Source organism: Bombus huntii, chromosome 13 (assembly GCF_024542735.1).
Source record: "Bombus huntii isolate Logan2020A chromosome 13, iyBomHunt1.1, whole genome shotgun sequence".
NCBI lineage: Eukaryota > Metazoa > Arthropoda > Insecta > Hymenoptera > Apidae > Bombus > Bombus huntii.
This window is the reverse complement of record NC_066250.1, coordinates 10236447-10258894: the sequence shown is the minus strand read 5'-3', so window position 1 is coordinate 10258894 and position 22448 is coordinate 10236447. Positions and strand designations below refer to the sequence as shown.

Here is a 22448-nt window from a genome sequence, read left to right as displayed (position 1 = left end):
TGTTACCTGGATGACGCAAATTCCCTTCACACACGTTGATCAGGTCGTCATCTTCCTCCAAAAGTGTACGCATAACAAAACGCCACTGGAGCCAATTTTCTTCGCCGCGTAACATCTCGACCTTCGCACTTGCTGATTCCATTTTAGCACTATCCCTTATTTTACTAAGCACAACACTTTAATAATTTATTCACTTCACGTTGCTACCTTGCAATTTACAGCCCTGAGCCCATAACCTGTTGAGGTTATTCGGTGTGTAAACAGAGAAAACACGTGGATAAATTGTAAGGTAGAAAATATATTTAAATAGAAGTGTAATAAGTAAAATACAATTTGAGCTGGTCCAGATCCGCACGCTAGCTGTGTTACCTAATAACTGAAAACCCCGAAGCCAACGTCGCCTGTCTACTGTTTATGGCCTGACTTCGTCGCAGTCTTTTGTCTACGCGCTGTCGATGGCTTCAGTGCTTGAGAAAACTAGAAAAGACCAGATGTAGAGTTTTCTTAGAAGTGGTAACCACTTCAACATTTTCGGCAATTAAGATCTTTGCAAACGGACAGGCAGCTTTTGTCCCAAATCGACCAATCGACAGCGACGTCGATCCGAGGATCTCGTGTACTTAGACACCCCACCAGAGTTTGCCTTGGTGGCGTCGTTGGGACGAAGATTCATTCTTTATTGAGACCTCATCGAAGAAGGGAGTAGCGCCTTACGATCACGTACACGTTTGAGTTAGAGCAAGTCTATCTATCTTCCCGTTGACCGTGGATTCGTTATCGAGCCTAAGACCAATGTCACGAGTCTCGCGAGTGCCCATCCACCACTGTTTATTGTCGCGTCGGTAGTGTTCATTCTCGTGTTAGTAGACCGTACCCGTGTGACACCGCAACGATGGTCAATTCCAAGGAAGATCTACCAAACGCTCACAACCCTCCTTGTGACCCTTCTCCGACGTATGTATGGCGATGACGCGAGTTCGCGGAAAATGAAAAGTTTCTTCATGCCATGTCATGCGATCGGGTGTGACTTGATTTTTTCGATTCGCTCTTTTAACCGGATCGCGTATTTTGAGTTTGCCTGTTGATCCGCTGGTAAAAAGAATTCTGCCGGCAACCGTTTTCCGGTGCCGTAAACCATTTCGGCTGCCATTGCATCCAGGTCCTCCTTAATGGTGGTTCGTATACCCAATAAAACGATTGGTAAAATTTCTATCCAGTCGTTCGTATCGTGGCATTTGATTGCTGCTTTTAATTGCCGATGTAACAGCTCTACCATCGCATTGGACGCGAAATGATAGGCCGTCGTGTGCATATGCTTGATGCTGAGAAATCGTCATAATTCTTCAAATGGTTAGAACTTGAATTGGCGTCCGTGATCGGATGTTATTCTTTAAGGTACGTCGAAACGAGCTATCTAGGAAGAAAGGAGGGCTGAAGCAACGATTGACGCCTTCCATATCGGCGATGGGGATGGTTTCGGGTCAACGTGGAAAAGGTCGATACACGTTAGACAATATCGGTAGCCTTGAGAATATTACATCACGATAATGTCTGAGGTGGTATAGTTGTGGTGATAGTGCTACTGTTGGTGTAGATGTCGTTGGTGAGGTACTGCTGCTTTCTTCTCATTTAGATGTCGCGGAAGAAAAAATCGGACTACGGACGCCGGGATTTGAACCCGGGTGCCAAACGTTCGTAACCAAAGACGCTAACTACTGCGCTGCAGTCGTCCGGTCGTAGTTGTTGTCAAGTGCCGTTACACGTCTATGTGTATGTGTTCAAAGCGGTATGCCAAAGTTCCGAATGTTCCGCCAGGTATGGATACATGCTTGACCTTACACCGCTGACACAGGATACATTGCCGTGTCCAGTTTCGACAATTCTTGTTCATCGACGACCAGACGAAACGCATCGTCAGCAGGTTCTGTGTAGCGCGTATCTCTGAGTGGAAAAGTTCATGTAGCGAATTGAATACACTGCCGCAAGGGTTTTGGTACATACGGTCGTACGACTTCACTCGTTACATCGCAAAATATTTCCACGTTTTGGTCGAGGAAACGTACCTTTTTTAGCTGCAACGCGCATGTGCCAGAGTTGACGATTTCGTGTAACTCGGTATCATTCTCTTATGTGGCTGCGAGAATTCGGTGGTCTACGGATTTCCCTATCGCTTCGATTCGGGATAAAACGTCGGCTATGTTGTTATCTAGGCCTTTAATATACCAGGTGTTGGTCGTAAACTGCCGAATATAATCGAGGTGTCAGAATTGGCGCGGCGAACACTTATCGAGATTTTGGTTAAACGTGTATGTGAGAGGTTCGTGGTCTATAAAAATCACAAAATTTCTCCCTTCCACGCCGTGTCTAAACCGTTTAATGCGGTGTACATCGAAAGTACTTCGCGATCATACGCGCTGTACTTTCGCTACGTGGAAGTCAGAGATTTCGTAACGAATCCCAGCGGCTGCCTTGTGTCGTTCTGAGGCTGACTGGCGCACCTGGTATCGGATGGACTAATATCGCGGTGTCTGCGAGGTTCTTTACGCCTTTTAGCATTTCGTTTAGCGGTTGAAAAATATTCGCGGCCTCGGGAACGTCGGTAGAAATTAATTATACCGAACTTTTACTATTGCATTCAAGCGTTCGTCTAGCGGTTTTATTCCATCAGCGTGTATTCCAAAAATATGATTTCATACGCGCCGAAATTACATTTCGCGGGGTTTGTTACCACGCCGTAATCGTTTAGACGTTTAAACAGCGTTAGCTAATGTTCGCAGTGTTGCTTCTCGTCTTTCGAGGCTATCAGGAAATCGTCGTAAACAAAATCTAAATCGCGCGTAATTTCGACTAAATCGACGAATCTTTGATATGTTTGTGCCGCGTTGCAAAGTCCGAACATGGTATTTACTGCTTCGAATAGACCGAACGGGGTTGCGATCGCTGTCTTTTCGATGTCCTCGGGTGCTATTGAATTTCGGGTCCTCGGGAATTTGATAGTACGTGCGGATGAGGTCGATTTTTGAAAAGATTCACTTACCATGCAGTTGTTGAGCGAAATCTTCGATATGCAGCGGCGAATACCTATTGGGTATGGTACGGGCGTTCAGCGCCCGGTAGTCGCAGCAGGGTCGTAGTCCTCCGTTTTCTTTGGGGATGACGTACAGAGGTGACTCTCGTGGCTTAATCACTCCTTGTTCTAACATCATTTCGAATTCCGCCTTCACCTGTTTGAGGCATGTCGAGGCTTGCTGTAGACCGGTGGTCCTGGTGTCGTCTTGATGTGACGTTTTACACCGTGCCAGTTCCTGTTACGTTCGGACGTACTCTGCAAGGAGTTGTGGTACATTGATTCACCGATGATCGTTTTTATCGACGCTATGTCGGCCTTGGCCGGGTATCCCGTCGACGACAATAGTAAGTATTACAAACATAGTAGATAGTATTGATGAATAACGGGTGAAATACAGGGGGAAATAAGGACTCACTATGTAATAGTCCCTTATTACCCAATAAAAATAAAATAATTATTAGTAATTAATAAATAAAATTTTGAAAGCAAAGGAAGAAGTTTTAAATTAGATGACTAGGTCATAAATTGAATAAAGAAGTATAGAAAAACATGCTTAAGTAATGCCGAAAGGCGGTGCCGACGTGATTTGAGTACTTATCAACCCTCTATTTACTACGGGCGAGTACAGTCACTCTTCATAAAATGCCACATATTACGAGCGACTATAATCGCTTTGCATAAGATGCCGCGTATTGTACATATGAATGATGAGCAACTGGAGTTATTGCACATCAAGTATCTTACTTTAGACATGTAGCGTTAGTATTTTGTTTTGCATCATTTGTTTCTCACGGACGAAAAACTTCAATACAAACCAAACCAAAGCAAACCAAATGCCAAATCAGTTTCGAGACACTTGTTCGAATATTCGTAGCGAATAAAGTTAGCGCTTACTGAAGATAGATAATTAAATTAAATTTACTTCTTTCCCAACAACCGACAAAATAGTATGTTTTGTTGTTTTTCAAATTTGTTTACCTTTCTTTAGATTAATTATTTCTGGACAGATTTGATGCCACCCTTAAAATGATGACAAATAACAGAAAAGGACGTATTAACATAAATTGGAATTATTCGGAGCTATCAGAAAGCGATCAGATAAATTCAAATTTGGCACGAGAAAGATGTAATACAAGTAATAAAAGATTTCGAAAAATCATATTCAACAGGTCCGAATCCGAAGAAGACATTTCAACTGAATCTGGAAATTATATGGACTAACGAATTATTCCGGACAAATATTTATAAATTTCATTGCAAGCATTCGAGAATGAAAACATCAGTTAGTTATTCGGCACAAGTTTTAGATTTTTTTCAATTACTCTGCTCCGAAAACTTCATAAATTTCATTGTTCGTGCGACAAACGATTATCGGAATAGCATTGATGAGGATGTTAATACGACAAATTCCCGAAACACTTCTCTCCCAGAAATGTATTGCTTTCTCACCATTAAATTATTAATGTCGCAAAATAAAAAATAAAAAATTCATTGTGTATTAGTCCTCCCGTCGGCCAGGCGGCCCGAGACGTTTGGGGGAAGCTAGACGAGAGGTGTGGGAGCGGTGGCGCTCCGACTTACTCGCCGAAGACCAGGTCCGTGGCCACCAGGCCGTTAGATCGATTCTGCCAAATTGTGAGGCTTGGAGGGACCGCGGAGGGCTTCCGTTGTCCTTTCGGATGACACAGGTGCTCGCAGGACATGGAATATTCAGAGAATACCTGCAAAAAATCGGAAGAGAGGTGACGAACACCTGTCACCACTGCGGAGAGAGCGAGTCCATGAGGATTTCCCCATGTATAAAAAAAAATATTGTGAATACTGATCTAACGATGAACTGTTGAAGACCAACATTTTTGGAGAAGTTATGACTACAGATTGATTTTTATATTTGACGATCTTGCGCATCGTGCACAGTTTTGGCGCGGCGGCTCGGTCAGTTGGGGTGCCGCTCTGGAGAAACCGCCCGTAGCGAAAGGGTTAAAGACTAGGAAGAAGAGGGGCTTTTAGTGGGTAGAGGTGTTTCGATTTTGCCGAGCCCCACATAACCCAGTGTTACGGGCCACTGGGTATGCATAGTTGCATTTTCCCTTCCTCGCGCGTGCAGAAAAAGGAAATACTGGAAATTCCATCAAAATTGGTTTACGTTACTATAAACTACAAATGATTGAAAATGATGAAAATCACAGTTTTTTTGTGACTTTCGGCCTACAACTGGAATAAATCTACATTTTTGTCCATCTTTTGGTTCCTGTTGCTTGTTCCTGCATTAACCGATTTCGATAAGATTTTCAGCATGCATATAGGTAACATAAATCTTCAAAATGTGTCGTTTATATTTTCATTACAGGCCCACATAAAAAGTTGTAAAATTTGATCTGTACTTTTTCCTTCGTGATTCTGACCAATTACATTTCTCATAAATTTTTTTACACTAGTACTATTTTTTTACTATCTAATCAACTAATCCTCCTACCCACCTATCCAAAAAAGTTCGAGGTGAAAAGGTCAAATGAGACCACTGGAGGAACTCAAATATAGACGTAACAGTACTAATATTGTTCAATCACTCGCGGAGAGACGCGATCGCGGAGAAGCGCATCAACAGGAGTCGTAAATTCCCGTTACGATTGTTCAATCGACGCCGCGAGATGATCAATCCCCTATTACGATTAGGATAATAGAGGTGGTTAATTGAATAGTACACTGTTACTGGTTAGTTGGTGGTTAATTGAATAGTAGACTACGAATGAGTACGACCTGAGACTCCGTTCGGGTTGTCGCGTATGATGCTGTGTTGTGCCGACTGACTGTATTCGACTGACTTGAGTTGATCCTTGGTGAAGACTTCCTTGAGCTGGTGTTTTATCGAGACTCCTCGCTCTTATGTTTTTCCGAGGGAAAGCTTGATGTGGATGGGCCCTTTGAGCGAAGAACGCGGATTCGTTATTCCCTTTCGTCATTGAAGTGAGGGTAAACGTCCGCGATGCCGATTGGTTATGACCCAGCTAATGAAGAAGGATATAAGGAAGTCTCCCACCAGCGTGCGTGGGGGGTAACTTCATTCCTGGGGAAAACCAGTCGTTTTCGGTGGACATGTGTTGGGGTTTCCCATTCGGTGACTACCTGCTTTTTCCGTGATTTTTAAGAGCCTAATAAAATCAAGGACTTTTCCTAATCCGGACATGAACCGAAAATGCTTCTAGACAAATAGATTGATTGGCAAATATATGGAAACAATTAAGCTAGAAGTTGACGTTTTACGGTGGGTCCTTGAGTTTATTGAGGGTCGGGAAGAAGGTAGGTGGAGCGCTGGCTGCCAGGTAGCGTCGGCTGGGGTGCAGATGTTCCATGCGACGTAACAAATATAATGATGAAATTCTTTGTTTACTTAAACTTGCTAATGTCGTTGTGAGATCTTTCTGTTTAAAACAAGATCAAACATGGTAATTATTTAGAAAGTAGCCGTCATATTCGATTTCGATAATTTTGGAATATGTTGTAAAATTCAACATTTTGAGCAAGGCAAGGGTTTCATTGCCACGCTGATCGAATCAACATCCTGTGTCCATTATCTGATTTGTGGTAGTTGCTTTCTACTTTTTAATCAACTTTTTCAGAATTCATTTTTCTTTCCCCTTTACAACGACCTCTAAAAAGTTAATGTATGATCTTTTTTATTATTTTATCGTAGTTTAAATGAAAAGTGTACCACCGTGTGTTGGCATACTTAACATGTAATGTCAATATATACATGTGTGGATGTCATAATTGAAGGGATTCGTTCTCCTTGATATATGTTTTGACTTCGCACTGAGTGTCTTGAAGAGGATTTTTAAACTTCTTCGAGTTGTTATAGATACTCCGATACTTTCCCCTTTTCGGCGCGTGTCAACTATATGGGCACTCAGGACAAAATTAATAACTTCTAGACTAATCGACCTAAGTACCCTAACACCTTTTAAAAAATATATAAAGCTACAACGAGTGATGTATAGAAAAATATACGTTATCATTAAAAAAAATTGTGATAATCCTGTTTTTTTATTTAATAACAAGTTTTTTGCACATTTACATTATTGCAATTTATTATTAACTAAATATCGACTAACTTTTGTCTAATAACTTTTTTTAACAATTTAGCGGAAATGCTTGAAGAATCGTGGCGATTATTTTACATAAGTAAATTTCAGAGAAGAGAGTCAAAACTTATTATTTGTTCAACATTTCTTTATTTATTTAAAAAAGATTAATATATACAATGCATATTAAATTATGTATAAACCGTAATATTTCACTATCAGAAACAAAACAAGGACCAGGAATATCAGAATAAAAACTACAGAATAAATATAAATACACTCTGTAAGAAATGAATTCGGAAAAAATTAACGTAGATATGTAACACATTTGACTGCTCTTCTAAAACTGTAAGCGACATTTTTGGAATGAAAAAGCCATGATAGAACAATTAAGAATAAGGGATCGAAAGTTCCAAGTAACATAATATACGTAACTTTAGATAGTAAAATAACATAATCTACTTTGTCCTGCGAATGACAATAACATTGACATAACATATGAGAATAAAAAAATCGCGTAATAATTAAACTAATTGTAAATTTATAAAGGGAAATTATATGTTTACTATATTTTTGTTAGAGAAGAAAAAGAGATATTTCCTTTCAAAGGATAATGAATCAATGGAATGGTCTGAGGTGAACTGTAGTAGTGGCGATAGTGCGCTACTGCTGGTGTAGAAGCCGAGATAGGTTCTGCTGCTAGTGTAGACGCCGCTGCTGGGGTACCGCTGCTTTTCTTCTCATTTTTGTATTGTGGAAGAAAAATCGGACTACGGTCGCCGGAATTTGAGAACCCGGGTCCCGAATGTTCGTAACCTAAGGCGCTAACCACTGCGCTGCCGTCGTCCGACACTGGTTGGTGTCGAGTGCCGCTACAGGTCCAATAATTTAAATATATTTTCCATGCACTATTTAGATTTAATATTAATTCTTGGCATTCGACATGTTAATTCTATTGGCATGAATAATTTTTCATCGTCGCATGGAACCACATATTGTTTTTCTTTAGTACGTATGATGAGAATGAAGATGACGTTTGTTGAGACGAATTCAATGACCCTGCATATGAAATCATTTACTGTTGTAACACGTTACAAATTCGTCAGTCCCTAAGAAATCAAGTGAGTCAAAGTCGCTGGCTACTACCTATTAGGTTGCTATAAACACTGTAAACAAATATCGAATTTCTTATTTGCTATGATGCTTCTTAAATTACCAAACAAAATTACTGACTCGTGAAAATTCACTACAGTTGACATACTTCAATCGAAGTGTTGGAGTAGTAAACATTTGTATGATAGTTTTATTTTATTTTGTTTGGTGCTTTAATTTTTTTATTAAACTTCGTTTCCGGGCACCAATCTTTTTTAACTTGTTTTTCTGAGAGTACTCGATGAATAGGGATAATGACACGTCATACGTCACACGACGTGTGACCACATCTGAAATATAACAGTTTTTAGCGTATTTTAGAGGGAAAATTCCAGGGACCGTTTGTGTATAAAAGCCTAGTCTACATTGACAATTGTCGGCAGACATGCACTTGTCACAGACGAAATTCAAGCAACTGTATATAACAAACCGAAATTCCGAACGCCTTATCGCGTGTGACCGTCCGGTCAGCACCCGTTCTCAGCCGCCTGAGTGGCATTCGATCACTCCAGCCGTTCTCCGAATTTTACACTAAGTATAAACAAAACCTTCTCCCACTCCAACGAATGGAAGAATATAAATGCTCCCTTCAAAATCATCCAGTCAGTCTAATAAAAAAATTCTTAACTAATCCAAGTATCGAAAGTGTATCATCGCGAACCGAAAAAATTGTATAAATTGAGTAAAAAAATAAAAAGAACTTAATTTCCTTTTCGAAAATTAACAAGTTCCTTATTTTTACCTTAATTTTACACGACACACTCATAGTCAATCTATACTATATGTCGCTCCCGCTGTGCGATGATCAGATTTATGATTCGGTATTTAATATTGTGGCAAGGAAAGTAGAAAATTTTAAAATATATGCTGTTTATCGAGATGTCGTAAAGAATTGTTCAGAGATCCAAAAAAGGGCAATTTCAGTTTTTTTATGGAACTATACAATTATTAATACATTAAACAATCTGTCATGATATTTCCTATAGAAAGCCATTCCTTCTGTATTTATATCCAAAAACTATTAGTACTGTTACGGGCTGTACGGCTGTACGGGCTGAAATCTGACCTTCGGTCGGGACGTCCGCTAGCGGTGCAAACATCATAGGTCGGCCCGCAGTAATCCTAAGGCACGGTCATAAAACGAAATATCATTTTATGTTTTAACTGCACTACCCGCTAGACCTAAACGCTAGATTCATTTAGTTATCCAAATTAAGCATATGCACTTACTTATAATACTTATAAATTGTACTTATCTATAATAAGCATTAACTTATTATAAATAAACAGCCATGTCACTGCGCCACGCCAGAAAAGTTACTGAAAATTCTCAACGCGAAAATTGATTGTAATTTCAACAAATAAATAAAAAAAGAATGTTTTAACTGCATGGCCCTCAATTGCTGCAACGTAGAGGTCGATTCGAGCCATTCCTTAGGGCCATTATTCCAACCAATAAAAAATCGGGGAAACTTTGTTTTTCCTATTTATCCCGGGATTTCCACTCGTAACTGACCTATGATTTAAATACCTCCGTCACAGAACAGGAGTTTTTAGTTTTAGTCTTCAATTTGATCTCTGATCAGTCACTGTACTCACGTGTATCATATACTCCGTCTTAACTTGTATTCTGTCTGTTGACATATTCACCGTTCTATTGAATGTTAAATCCATTAAGTTGTTGGAATAAAGTATACATTGTAACCTGTTACTGCAGTGTTATAATCGATTCAACCACCTCTATTATTCTGAACGAAATAGGGGATCGATCATTTCGTAGCATCGATTAGATAATCGTAACGGGAATTTACAACTCCCGTTGTTGCGATTTACGGCGAACGCGTCTCTCTGTAAACGGTCGAACAAGTACCAAACAAAAGAAAATCTTTTCACCATTTTAATATTAATTATTTATTTTATTAATTATTTAATTAATTATTTCTAACTCTAAAGGTGGACGTAATGTACTTATTGCTTAAAAGCCCATGCGTATCATTCCTTTGATGTATTGCGTATCAAAATGTAATCCAAAGATACAGAACAAACCGATCTGTCATTTGTCAGTTTTTACGTTCGCACAATTATATTCAGGAACAAATTCTATATGTTTGCCACTCAAAATTTCTGACATAGATTTTGTAAATTACCTTTAAGGTTATCGAAAACAGATTTTTTGGATATAACAACGATTCCAATAATAGGTTCATAAAAAGTTTGCTCTAAAAATTGTAGGTATTAAAGATATCTATCAAATGAGGCATCACACGTTAAGAATGGTTAAGTCGTAAATAAATAAAAACTATCCGAAATCGCATTATTTTCAATTGTCAATTATTCACGTAAAATTGAGAATAAGAAGTAGAAACTTTATGAAAATATAGTTTTGGTCATTTATTAGTTTTTGCAAAAAACTATTTAACAACTAAAGAGGAATCTTGGTTGCACACTCGTCATTCCCACTATGAAGAGAAGGTTCCCCTGGCGAAAAACTCGACGGCCCGCTGCGATCGTGTAGTATGACATGATCCAATGTCGGATATCGTTGAGACAATGTACCTGGGTATTAATTTAAAAATGAAACCAAATTATATCGTATTTGGTGTTATTTTAATAGAAAAATATAGGAAGCATATTGGTAAAAGTTTTATTGATCAAAAATTCATCATTAATGCAATATTTGAGTTCTGATTTTTGTAGAATTATCGAGTATTTCCTGTATTATCAAAAAAGTACGAAATAATAGCTGAGGAAAAATTGCATCAAGAGACGAAGTTTTACCATTTTTTTTCAATTAAAAAATACTCACGGTAGTGATATTTTAGCACTTTGATGATATCTTAGGATCTACGATAAAACAATTACGTAGTTCTTCTTTATTGAGCATCTACTACCGACTACACAGATAATGGCGAGCAACATTACTCGATCCAAGATAGGATATCGACGAGACAACAATGCAACAATAAAACTTTTATATTATTGGCCCTGTTTTCATGAAACTTTCATCAATGTCTATTCAGGATGGTCTGGGATAGAAAAATAGATATGAACTTTTCCGCAGAACCGTACAATTAAATAGATTCTTATGTATACAGTGTGTGTTGAGGAAAATACTACGTTGGTATGATCACTAGTTCCTACATGCAAAGTTGGTACGACTTCTAACGACGCTCTTTTGTTTTGGCGTCCGCCGCGTGTTAATTATCTGTGTATATCCGGTGTGATCATATGGCTGTACAGGTGGCGAAATACACAATAAAAACTGATTCTGTGTGAATCAATTAAATATCGAACTCCAAAACCTATTTAATAACAGGTTATGGGCCCAGGGCGGTGAACTGCGACAGTGAAAATATTTATTGTTGAGTTTTTTGTTTCTGTAAATATCCGAGAAAAAGCTACGCCATGGCCAACCAGGAGAAGATGAGCGTTGTGGACAAAGATATGAATCTAATTCTCAATAGGGACAACTATGAGTACTGGAAGACGATGACGGAAGCTTCGATGGTTTTGCTGGACTGCTGGGATGCGGTGGATCCAGGATTGACTGCAGCAGAAAGGGTAAGACCCGAGTATGTTAAAGTGGATAACAAAGCATGTACATACATTTTTCGGCATGTCCGCCCCGAGTATCTCACGGACATCAGCGAAGGAGTGCCGGAAAGCACTAGAAGAGCGCCATGAGAGACTCACATCGATGGGCATTGCCTTGTGCCTGCGGGAACTGTGCACTATCGAGAAGACCCCTAGCGTGGATATCTCCACATACTGTGGGAAAATCACAAGTCCTGTGTGACAAGTTATCGAAAGCTGGTATCAAATTTGAGGAATGTCCTACTGGACAAATTGTAAAAAATTCAAATAAATAAATAAAAAAAAAAATTTGAGGATCAAGTTGTGGCATTATTCATTTTGGCTGGCCTCGTGACTGATCCAAATTACTCAACGTATGTCAGAGTAACAAAGATTAATAAGGATCTGACCTCGAGGATGGTAAAGGCCGATCTTCTACTTGAAGAAAGAAGAATCGATGCGGCTGCGGAGTCGTCCAAGCAAGGCAGCGCAATTGCGACTAGAAGACAATGGAAGCCCAAGCCACATCAAAACAAATATGGCGCAAAGCCGAAGAACAGAGACACACATAACTAGAAGTGTTACAAATGTGGAAAATGGGGCCATATTTTATACCAGTGTACCAGATAGAGAGGAGAACCCCAAGGAGAAGAAGAAACAAGAAGGAGAGGGGACCAGAACACCAGCCAAGTTCCAAAGGACTCATCTCAACATTGACCTTATCCTCCATCAGCTGTTTGGAAAGAGGGAGATCAGTTACCTTGACTTAGGCGCCTCAAATCATATGACTCCGGATCGCTTTGTGGACTTTGCACCTGCGATGGGACATATTAGGATTGGTAAGGGACATTTGGAACTTAAGGAGAAGGGAATGATCATTGTGAAAATGGCTGAGCCCTGTGGGGGTTGGACCTTCTCTTTGTCAAACGCTCTGTGATTATCTGACTGAGATGTAAATCTAATCTTGATCAGGCAGTTGGCAAAGAAGGGTGTTACTACCATGTGTAAAAAGGATGAGGCTATTGCAACGCATGATGATGACTCAATATGTGGGTAAAATTAAGAAGAGCTTGTGTGGACTGAAGCAATCTGGGAGAATGTGGTTCAAACATATTTATAATATTTTGAAGGTATGAATCTAAACCAATGTATGAGTGACCCATGTGTGTATGTGAATGCATCCAAAGATCTAATTGTAGCGGTGTATGTGGATGATATTCTTGCATTTGGAACAAAGACTGCGATCTGTATGTTCAAGACTAATATTAAGGCGAAACTAAATGTTAGGATGCTAGGTACTGACATTCAATTTTGGTCCATCCATCTGAGTAAGCCAAACAGCACTATTGTCGTGTTTGATCAATCTGTGCAGATAGACCAAATGCTAGCTCTGTTTGACATTACTCATGAGACTGGAGTGTCAACACCACTAGCTAAGGAATATGAAGCTGGTTTTGATATTGGGTGCGATGAATCCTTTGACAATAAATTGTATGGATAGGCTGTTGGGCATATAATGTATACCGCTACTGTAGTGAGAGTTTTAAGCATGTTCAAGTCCATTATTTCTACGTTAAAAATTGCGTGTCGAAAGGTATATTAGATTATGTTTATATGCCAAGTTCTGAGAATGTTGCTGATATTCTTACCAAAGGTTTAAATAGGGTCAAGACTCAATATTTTACCAAAGCTATGGGGCTTGTAGAAACTATGATCAAAGGGGAATGTTGAGGAAAATATTTGGTTGGTATGATCACTAGTTTCTACATGCAAAGTTGGCATGACTTCTAACGACGCCCTTTTGTTTTGGCGTCCGCTACGTGTTAATTATCTGAGTGTATCCGGTGTGTTCATGTGGCTGTACATGGTGGTGAAATACACAATATAAAAACTAAATGTGTGTGAATCAATTAAATATCGAACCCCAAAACCTATTTAATAACAGTGTGCAACTAAACAGGACATATCCCTAACTTTAAGCCTAAATACATAGGTTCTTGTATATACTAACGTGCAACTAAACAGTGCAGATCCCTAATTTTATAGGTTCTTGTACATGCTAATGTGTGCCACCTTCAACACTTTGTCGCATGGAGCAGCACCTGTACTGTGAGAGAAAACTAGGCTACGAGCGCGAGCATTTTTGTTTTCTCTCTGTATATATCTGCATATACGCACTACTCTAACTAAATCTGAATGATTTGTGCAGAATATAGATCATTCCCAATTGTAATTATGTCGACCATTGACTTAAATATAATTTCTACCCCCCTAGTACTGCCGATATCTTATTCTGTACTGCAGCTATAATGTCGCTTATGACATGAAAATAGTGTAAAGGGCTACGCAGCACGGGGCTGTGGAACACTTTTCTACGGTCACTTTTCCAGAAATCTATCGTATTCTTAGTCAACGATACGATAGCCGTAATTATACAAAAGAGCGATAAGCAGTAGAACGATAAAACAAGAGACTGCTGAGCGACAGAAAATACAACGAATTTATAGATTGACATGTAATATGCCATACAGCAGCTGAGCAACGAGTAACGAATTATTTGCAATATACATTGAAATCTATGGGTTCGATTTATTTTTTGTTGCTTAGCCCTCAGTTGTTTTGCCGCTCTGCTGTTTATCGCTTACTGCTTATCGATTATCGTTTTTCTGTATAATCACAGCCTAAGGTTCAAAACTTAAAGTAATATACTACATTCTTGTACAATCACATTATGTATTATGTTTCATATAATGTATTAAAAAAATAATAGTCACGGTATAATGCGGAAAATGTTGCAATTTTCCTATTTTAAAGCATCATACATAAGTTAAAAGAATGTAGAGAACAAGATATCATTGCGTAACATTAAAAATTCACACATTTAATGATAAAATAATTTATTTATATATACATATGTAGTAACTTTTTGTTATTATTGTAGTATTATTGTGATCATGAAAATTTGTGGTCATTATATATGTATAGTAGTAACCGCTAGATTTAAAGCAGATTTAAATTGTTGCAAACAAAATGAAAATTCTATTTAATTTAAATCACGAAAGTTACAATTGAAACGGGACATAGATATAAAACATACCTGAATTGCTTCGAGAAATTTATTTTTGCGACACGTTTCGTAATTTAATAAAATTGATGACATAGACGTATGGATATTCGAATGGTTTAACGAAGGGTCGCGTGTTTCCATATTCGGTGGACACGGACGGTGAAGAGAAGGGTTTTGCACGGGCAAGTTTCGCCGCTATCAGATCCTTCTGTCGGCGACGTATCCGCGAATTTATTGCTCGGTTTCTCCGCAGAGGCGGGAAAGCACGATCTCTGCTCGAGAATTCCCTTTAGGATAGCGCCTTGTCCGTCAATTCCTCGCTATGGTCAAGACATTTGGTTCCCCTCATCGATTATCTGTTCCCCCTCGAGGTTTCCATGCAACCAGAACACTTCCCCGGACCACTAATCCATTTGCACAGGGGAAATGTTCGGAATTTTTTTTATCTTCACTCTCGAATTCTTCGGTAAGCTTTTATCTCTCGTATACATACATATAAGAGTGATAATGTTATATGGTAGATTTCATTTTTAAGATTCGTATAGAAAGAATGGTGAAACAAGGTTTATTAAGAATATTTTGAGAATTTTAGTTTGTAATTTGAAGTATGTTAAAATGAACGAAAGAAGATATTGTGGTACTTCTGCTCATATGTATTCTGCTCATATGAATAGGGAGATCAGAAGTATTCTGATAATGGAATTTTTAGGTAATAGAATAATCACTTTTTTGATATTAATGTTTCATTTGTCCAAATAGAAATCAAAGAAGCGTCAGTTTGTTTTGTAAGGGGTCTATATTTTTTTGACCGCTAGAGAACTACATCTTTTCGTACATAAGAAAGTACATGCTCATCATTCTAATTTGCAGTTTATACTCTAATGCATATAATAATAGCATTTGTAATAGAAAAGAAGAATTTCTTACTAGCAGATATTTTGTTAGGATAACAGTTTATTATAATGTATTATACATACATTCGAATAGTAAAACATTCAGATATTTTTCGATATGATTTTAAGTAACGGAGTAAAGGTTTCGGTTGTTTATTTATTTAGTATGTTAGATTTTTAGTATGTTAGATTATCGAAGATGTTTGATTTACTCTATTGCAGACGGTATGGTACACAGATATTAAGGAATGATACTTGAATAATTTATTGGCTTTGAACACATAGGTTCATGAAACGTAGAAACATTCGTCTATTAATAACATTATCGGAAAAAAATGATTTCAACTAATCTTCTAAATTAATTTATTGCGTTATTTTGCTAGAATAGTTATCTTCTTACAATGATACGAGTCTGTGAAAGTTTTGATAATTACATCGAAATTTGTTGCAATTCAGAATTATTTATATTATACGTTCGATTTGACATACCTAACCAACCTGGAAATCTAGATTCATAAATTTTTTAAATAATATCGGTTGAAGCAGATACGATCAAAATAATGGAGCCTGAAGGTAATATAATCTAAGAGGGCTCGGTTACGCGTACTCGTTTTCGAGCAATCGTCGCTAAAGACGAGTTTACATATCTCGACTTGGGACATCTTGACGTTAATAGCATGTTCCGTGGTGGATCTTGATAAATTTGCGTGCATGCTCTTAATTACTTTGCGCGGGTCGTTCGTTATTAAGTGTGCATCAATTATCATCGGGTCGATCGGATTCCGTGAACGGCGAGAAGATGATAGGTTCCATCACGTAAATACATCTTGCTCCAATTACACGCGGAAGATATGTCATCTCTGTAGAATACGGCCCTTAATTAGCGTAATGTTAGACGATGGTGATTTGAAACTCGAAGCATCTTTGTATATCAGATCACGTCAATTCACGTTAGTCCTTCGAACGACGATATTCGAATATCCTTATTAACATACTGACAACCATTTAATGTGCAAATTTGTTTCAGTAGAACGATCAAGTTTGTAAATACCTTGATAAGATATCGAAAAGGGCTTCGACGCTTTGAAAATGGAAGGAAGATATGGAAATCAAATTACACATAATTTACACTTTTCATTTATTAAGATTAATTTTAGATACTTAGTTAGAATCAAATATTTATTCGAGTTCCTTGCATTGCAATTTTAAAAATATGGTGAGTAGATTAGATTAATTTTATTCCATATTTTTTTATATCTTTCAGGACCTTTGTAACGAATTAATAAAGCACTTCTTTCTCAGTCCTATTTCTTTTACCTTAAGAAAAGAAACATTACATGAAAAAAAATTCCGATCTTTCGTAGGATTTCGTAACTTTCGAACCATCGACCAAGAACAGTGAGGCAGCTAAACGAGTGGGGTTTCTTGACTGACCAGGTATATTGAAGTTTTAAGTACTAAATATTTAGTAACACTTATATCATATGAAGGAAAGGAAAAAAGTATGGGTAAGCATTCTATAAATTTCTGATTTTTTATTCAGTTGCAGTTTGTACAGGAAATAGTATTTCGTTTTATCGCGTCATCGCGAAAGTGAGTCGACTCGGCGCGGTGCGGCGCGGTGAGGATTAAATGATGATATCTCTTAGGCCGTGAGTATATAGAGAAGCGATAAGCGGCAAGCAGTAAGCGATAAGCGGTAAAACGACGAAACAAGTGACGGCTGATTGTAAAAGCAGAAAATAAATCAAAACTATATAGATTTATATGGAATAAACCATACAGCAGCTGAGCGACGAGCGACGTCGTATTCACGAGTGACTTTAACGAATTGCTCGAGTCTTTAAATCCGCGCAAACAGCTTTAGTTCTTTATTACCATGTTCTTGACAGGACAGCTATTAAGAGAATCGAAGTCGCTTGTGATTCTCCGCCACGTACATATATACTTTCTCCAGCTTTTTCCAGGCAGTTGGATCGATTGGATCGCTCGGTGAAAGGGGCGAGGTTAAAAGACGCGAAAAGAAGAGGGGAGAGACATAGAGGAAGAGATCCGGGAGAAAAAATCAAGACACGTTGGATCGGGCTACCGTAGTAGTTGAGTGGCAAAGAGTAGAAGAGAAAGGAGAAAGGAAGAAGATGGTAGAAAAAGGAGGGCGTCGCGTCGTGATAAAGTACGACAAGAAGAGACAAGGCGGGGGCAGGAAGAAGATGAGCGACGGGGTGGCGGCGTAGAGAGACGGGTTCGATGTCGGTGAATGGGGTAGATGAGTGAGAGTGAGAGGCCACGGTCGCAGCCTGCCGAGTTTCTTACGGCGCGGTGGGACAGAAAGATCCGCCACAAAAAAGGACCGCCCTGGCTGCGTGGACGCGCAGAATCTGCAATTATATCGCAAAAAAGGAGCCGAGTGTTCGGGACAAACTGCTTCCTGGCCCGTAAACAATGATGCCAAATAAGTCTGCGGGCATAAATCGTCGGTCGCCGCTAGCCAAGCCTTCGCTCTCGCACGAGCACCAACCATTCTCTGATTCCTTCCGAGACCAGAACCGCGTCCGAATCGCACGATAAAAAGCCAATCGATCGCTAAACTCTTTATTCCGCCGCGAGCTGAAAATTCGTCGGGATGGGAGGAACGCGATCGACCGAGGCGAATTCGGATTTATGAGTCCGTGTAGCCACGACGACTTGTTCCGCGAATATCGCGTTGCTAGGTAGTTTCTTACGTACCACAGGCTGGTTCCACGGTTGCATCCATTTTATTGTTTAACCCTTTCAGTACCTTATGAATTTTGTAAATACCAGCCAGGAATACCTGGAAAAATATGCGGAGAGAATTATTAAAATTAACATATTTTTCTTAAAAATGAAGATATCTTCCGGCATATTGTTTATTTTATTACTAAATATATGTAGTTTGCACGATAAAAAATTATTTTGCATAAATTAAAGTTCGTAATCAATGGCAAAGAAAAATGTTTTTCTCTGGAAACATTTTTGTATTTTTGAGAAAAAGATAACAGTTACATTTTATGAAATACAAAAGGCTTTACATTTTTAAAATAATAGTATACATCTCCTAAACGAAATATAAATAAATAAATGTTCTATGTTTTATGCAAATGACAGTGAAACCACTCTTCAGAACATTACAGTTCTTGATTTTGATCGTTAGTTTCCGTGCTACACACCACACAGTTCCTCTCTTTTTTCAGGTAGTTTTCGAGTGTATATTGTCGAAGAACCAGTTCAAAAACGAGCGATTGAAATGCTGAGATGTTTCCCTTTTATTCAATTTTCACTCAACTTCTCAATTATATTTACAGTAAATTCGTATTTAGTTGGTGTTTTGATATTTGGTTTTTCTCTGTATAAGATGTAGCAGTTTAGGACCATTCACGAAATGATATTGAAAGTAACTTTTTTCCAGTATCTCGAGCTCCTACGCTCATTTATGTAAGTGTAAAGCATTTGGTTTAGTATCAATGTCACCCATATATTTATTATATTGTGCAATAATTTCCGGATTCTCGACTCTTATTTCTGTTCCATAATGAATTGTTGTTATTTTCTAGGTTCTAGCAAAAGCGTGACTTGAAAGAAGAAGTATTAACCGTTTTTGTGATTTTTTTACGATATGCTGAAGTTAAAACTTTAATAGCTAAAACTTTAATTATTTCTAAAATAGATAACAACGTAAAATTTACGTAATTCCTGTAATATACAGGGTGATTGGTAACTGGTGGTACAAGCGGAAAAGGGGTGATTCTACGCGAAAAAAGAAGTCGAAAATATAGAATAAAAATTTTTCGTTTGAGGCTTTGTTTTCGAGAAAATCGACTTTGAATTTTCACGCGGTACGCGTGCGGTACGTTATAACGGATCTCACTGTGGATCGTTGTCTCGATGGAAAAATTAAAAAAAAAATTTTTATTCTATATTTTCGACTTCTTTTTTCACGTAGAATCGCCCCCTTTTTGCTTGTACCACCAGTTACCAACCACCCTGTATATCTACAAACGATAAAGATCTTGAACGAGTGGGACTGAACTGAAAAAGTTAATAAACACGTGATATCCCGTATTGAGGTAGTTGCCAAGTACAAACAATCAATTTGAGTATAACAGTTAAAAAATTCTATTCGAATGATCGACAAACAGTTGAACTTTCCAACAAAGATCATTCTGTCTAACTATTATATCCGGTACCACTAACTGATGATCATCTACGATATGGAAGAATTTCATCAATATTTGAAATCACTTTCTTGTCATCATTTGATTGCATCAAGGAGTTTGCTGATTGCTTGTCTTTGTCCAATATAACTAGATGGTTGGCTTTTTCTTGCAAGCCCATATTTGACGCACCTAATAAGTATCTTCATTTCATCGGTCGTTGTCTTCTCAAAATTCCGAAGATTTTCGGGAATTTGCTGTTCGGTTGCATATTTATTCGTTTCCGTGGAGAATAATGGTAGAAGCGATGTTGTGAAAAATAAATTAAAATAATCAATAGGTGCAATAAGCAGTTAATGGAATATGTTTTGGTCTAGTATGTTCTAAAACTGTTGGGTTCAGCTTCTTCTACACTCACTTTTGTCCATTCCAATTCGTTGCATGTATCAATTTCTTCGTCACTTCTGCTCGATCCTGTAATCAGATGATTCCTAAATAATGGAAATGTCATACTTTCTTCCTTTTTACTGGAATTTATAATTCGAAGATTTCTAGATGACAGGATAATTATATTTTCGTCAGTATTTGTATCAGAATCTTTGAGATGAGATGAATCTTTCTCTGTATCTTCAGGATACAGTATATATAAGGATATAGTACATATAAGGATTCAGCCATGTTTTTAGAAAAAAGTATAAATTTTATTACGAACTATCGTATAATTGCATTGTCCGCTGTTCCATTTCAAACTGATCGTATCCCAACCCTCGGTATTGCTACTGTTGCGTCGAGCCTAATCTTAGATATACTCTGAAATATATATTTTATAAAAATAAAGCTCATATCATTAGATTAACACATCATCAGACGTGTTAAAATTTTATTGATGACAAAAAGCCTAAATATCGGCTCAAGGTATTTTATACGAATCCCGCGAAGCCAATATATCGCTACTTAGGTATTGAAAGGTATAATAATGTTCGTTAATAAAATGTTACAATAATTCTCATCTTACCATCCTACACTGTCCAAATTGAAGAAATAGAAAAAATTCTTTCGTTCAAAGTTTAATTTCGGAGAAAAGCAAGTTCGGAAAGCGAAAGCAACAGCAGCGCGATAAATCAACTACTAATTTATACCGAGTCTTCGAAGCTTAATTATCCTCCGTTATAATCTTTCACACCTTTTCTCCTGGTTTCTTCAGGAGGTACCGTTCGATTTTCTCTCGCAATCAAAACCGACGATCTAAGTTTCTCCACCCTTTAATATCTGACTGTTGCTGTCGAAGGTCGAGGCTGAACCTCCACGAAAGCTTATTAACTCCGTCCAACTTTCGGCTGTCGTAAATTAACATTTTATTCTTCGTGGCTCGATCCGCATACTGGTCTCGACGCAACAAACAAGCGTGAGATTATTTTAATGCTCGCTCGATTGAAATATAGCGTTCGATAGCTAATAGCATGGTCGTTCCACACGCCACACGATGATGAAAGGAGGTACCTAATTAATCTGGTGTATCGCGAGCTTCGTACTACGAATTCCACTCCCGTAAAGGAAGGAAAAAGGGTGAAGAAGAGACGCCCATTTTGTTCGCGTATCCGCTTGATTATGGAAGCTGTGTTAGCGCTTAGGTAAGTAATTATAATGAGCCGGTTAATCTGATAGGATTTATCTTCTCTCGAGAAGGTGAAGTGAAGGTGAGCTTTCGAGCCGCTTTCCATTGTCAGTCGGTCAATGCCCACACCTGGTTAACGTGCTAATAAATTCCTAGCATTGCGTAATATTGGGTTAAAGCGCGAAATTTCGCGCTCGTTCTCGCCTTCGAATTTTTCTCTCTGTTTTATATCTCCTTTTTCTTTTATTTTATATTTACTTCCTTTTTCTATTTTGCTTGATTACTTATTTCTTGACTTCTTTATTTGACCACGTTTCGTACATTTACGTTTGTTTACAAAAATTGTGAACAAATAATATAGTTCTTGGATTGACCCAGCATAGAATTTATGTAACGAGCGGTATAGAAATATATCATCGGGCATGGATTCATCTTTAAGTCATGCGAGAAGAAAATGATAAGTGATTGCAAGAAACAATACACAGGATTTGCAGATATTTTGTTCGAGTGCTTTATTACAAGTTTTCACATTTCTATCTGTAGTCATGTGTTAACAGTTTTCTAGGAATTTTGTCACTTTTGCATCTCTCATATCATTCCTCATCTATTCCTCATCTAGAATCATTCCAAATTATTGTGTGATAAAATTGTCTCATGATTATGCTCAGTTCATTCATATTCCATTAACTTGTGATTAACGATCATACCAATTATTTTAATTGTTTTACAAACATATGTACAACGTATCATTTTAATCTACAAATTTTAATCCACAAATGCGAATTACATACTGCTAAACTAGCTTCTATATCTATGCTGCTCTA

General features: G+C 38.0%; 1 protein-coding gene and 1 long non-coding RNA gene across 23 annotated transcripts in view; one reads left to right on the top strand and one right to left on the bottom strand.

The window, feature by feature from the left end:
* Window positions 1–9069: 9069 nt before the first annotated feature.
* LOC126872555 (uncharacterized) lies at window positions 9070–10707 on the bottom strand. Its single transcript, XR_007692058.1, has 3 exons — window positions 9904–10707; window positions 9535–9820; window positions 9070–9426 (listed from the first exon to the last, which is right to left on the bottom strand). It is a non-coding gene; the product is annotated as an uncharacterized LOC126872555 (long non-coding RNA).
* Window positions 10708–11477: 770 nt separating this feature from the next.
* The window catches only part of LOC126872552 (uncharacterized), a 433925-nt gene continuing 422954 nt past the window's right edge, over window positions 11478–22448 (top strand). For 3 of the 22 annotated variants that reach the window (XR_007692039.1, XR_007692040.1, XR_007692037.1), the window contains exons 1-2: window positions 11479–11902; window positions 11952–13007. Coding sequence is in view for 2 of the 22 variants with exons in the window: in XM_050632640.1 (XP_050488597.1) it covers window positions 12891–13007 (117 nt within the window). In the remaining 20 variants the exon portion in view is untranslated. Of the gene's footprint in view, window positions 11903–11951; window positions 17054–17201; window positions 17346–17386; window positions 18958–22448 lie in introns of those variants that run through there. The other 19 variants (XM_050632640.1, XM_050632638.1, XR_007692021.1 and 16 more) reach the window with 18 other exon arrangements.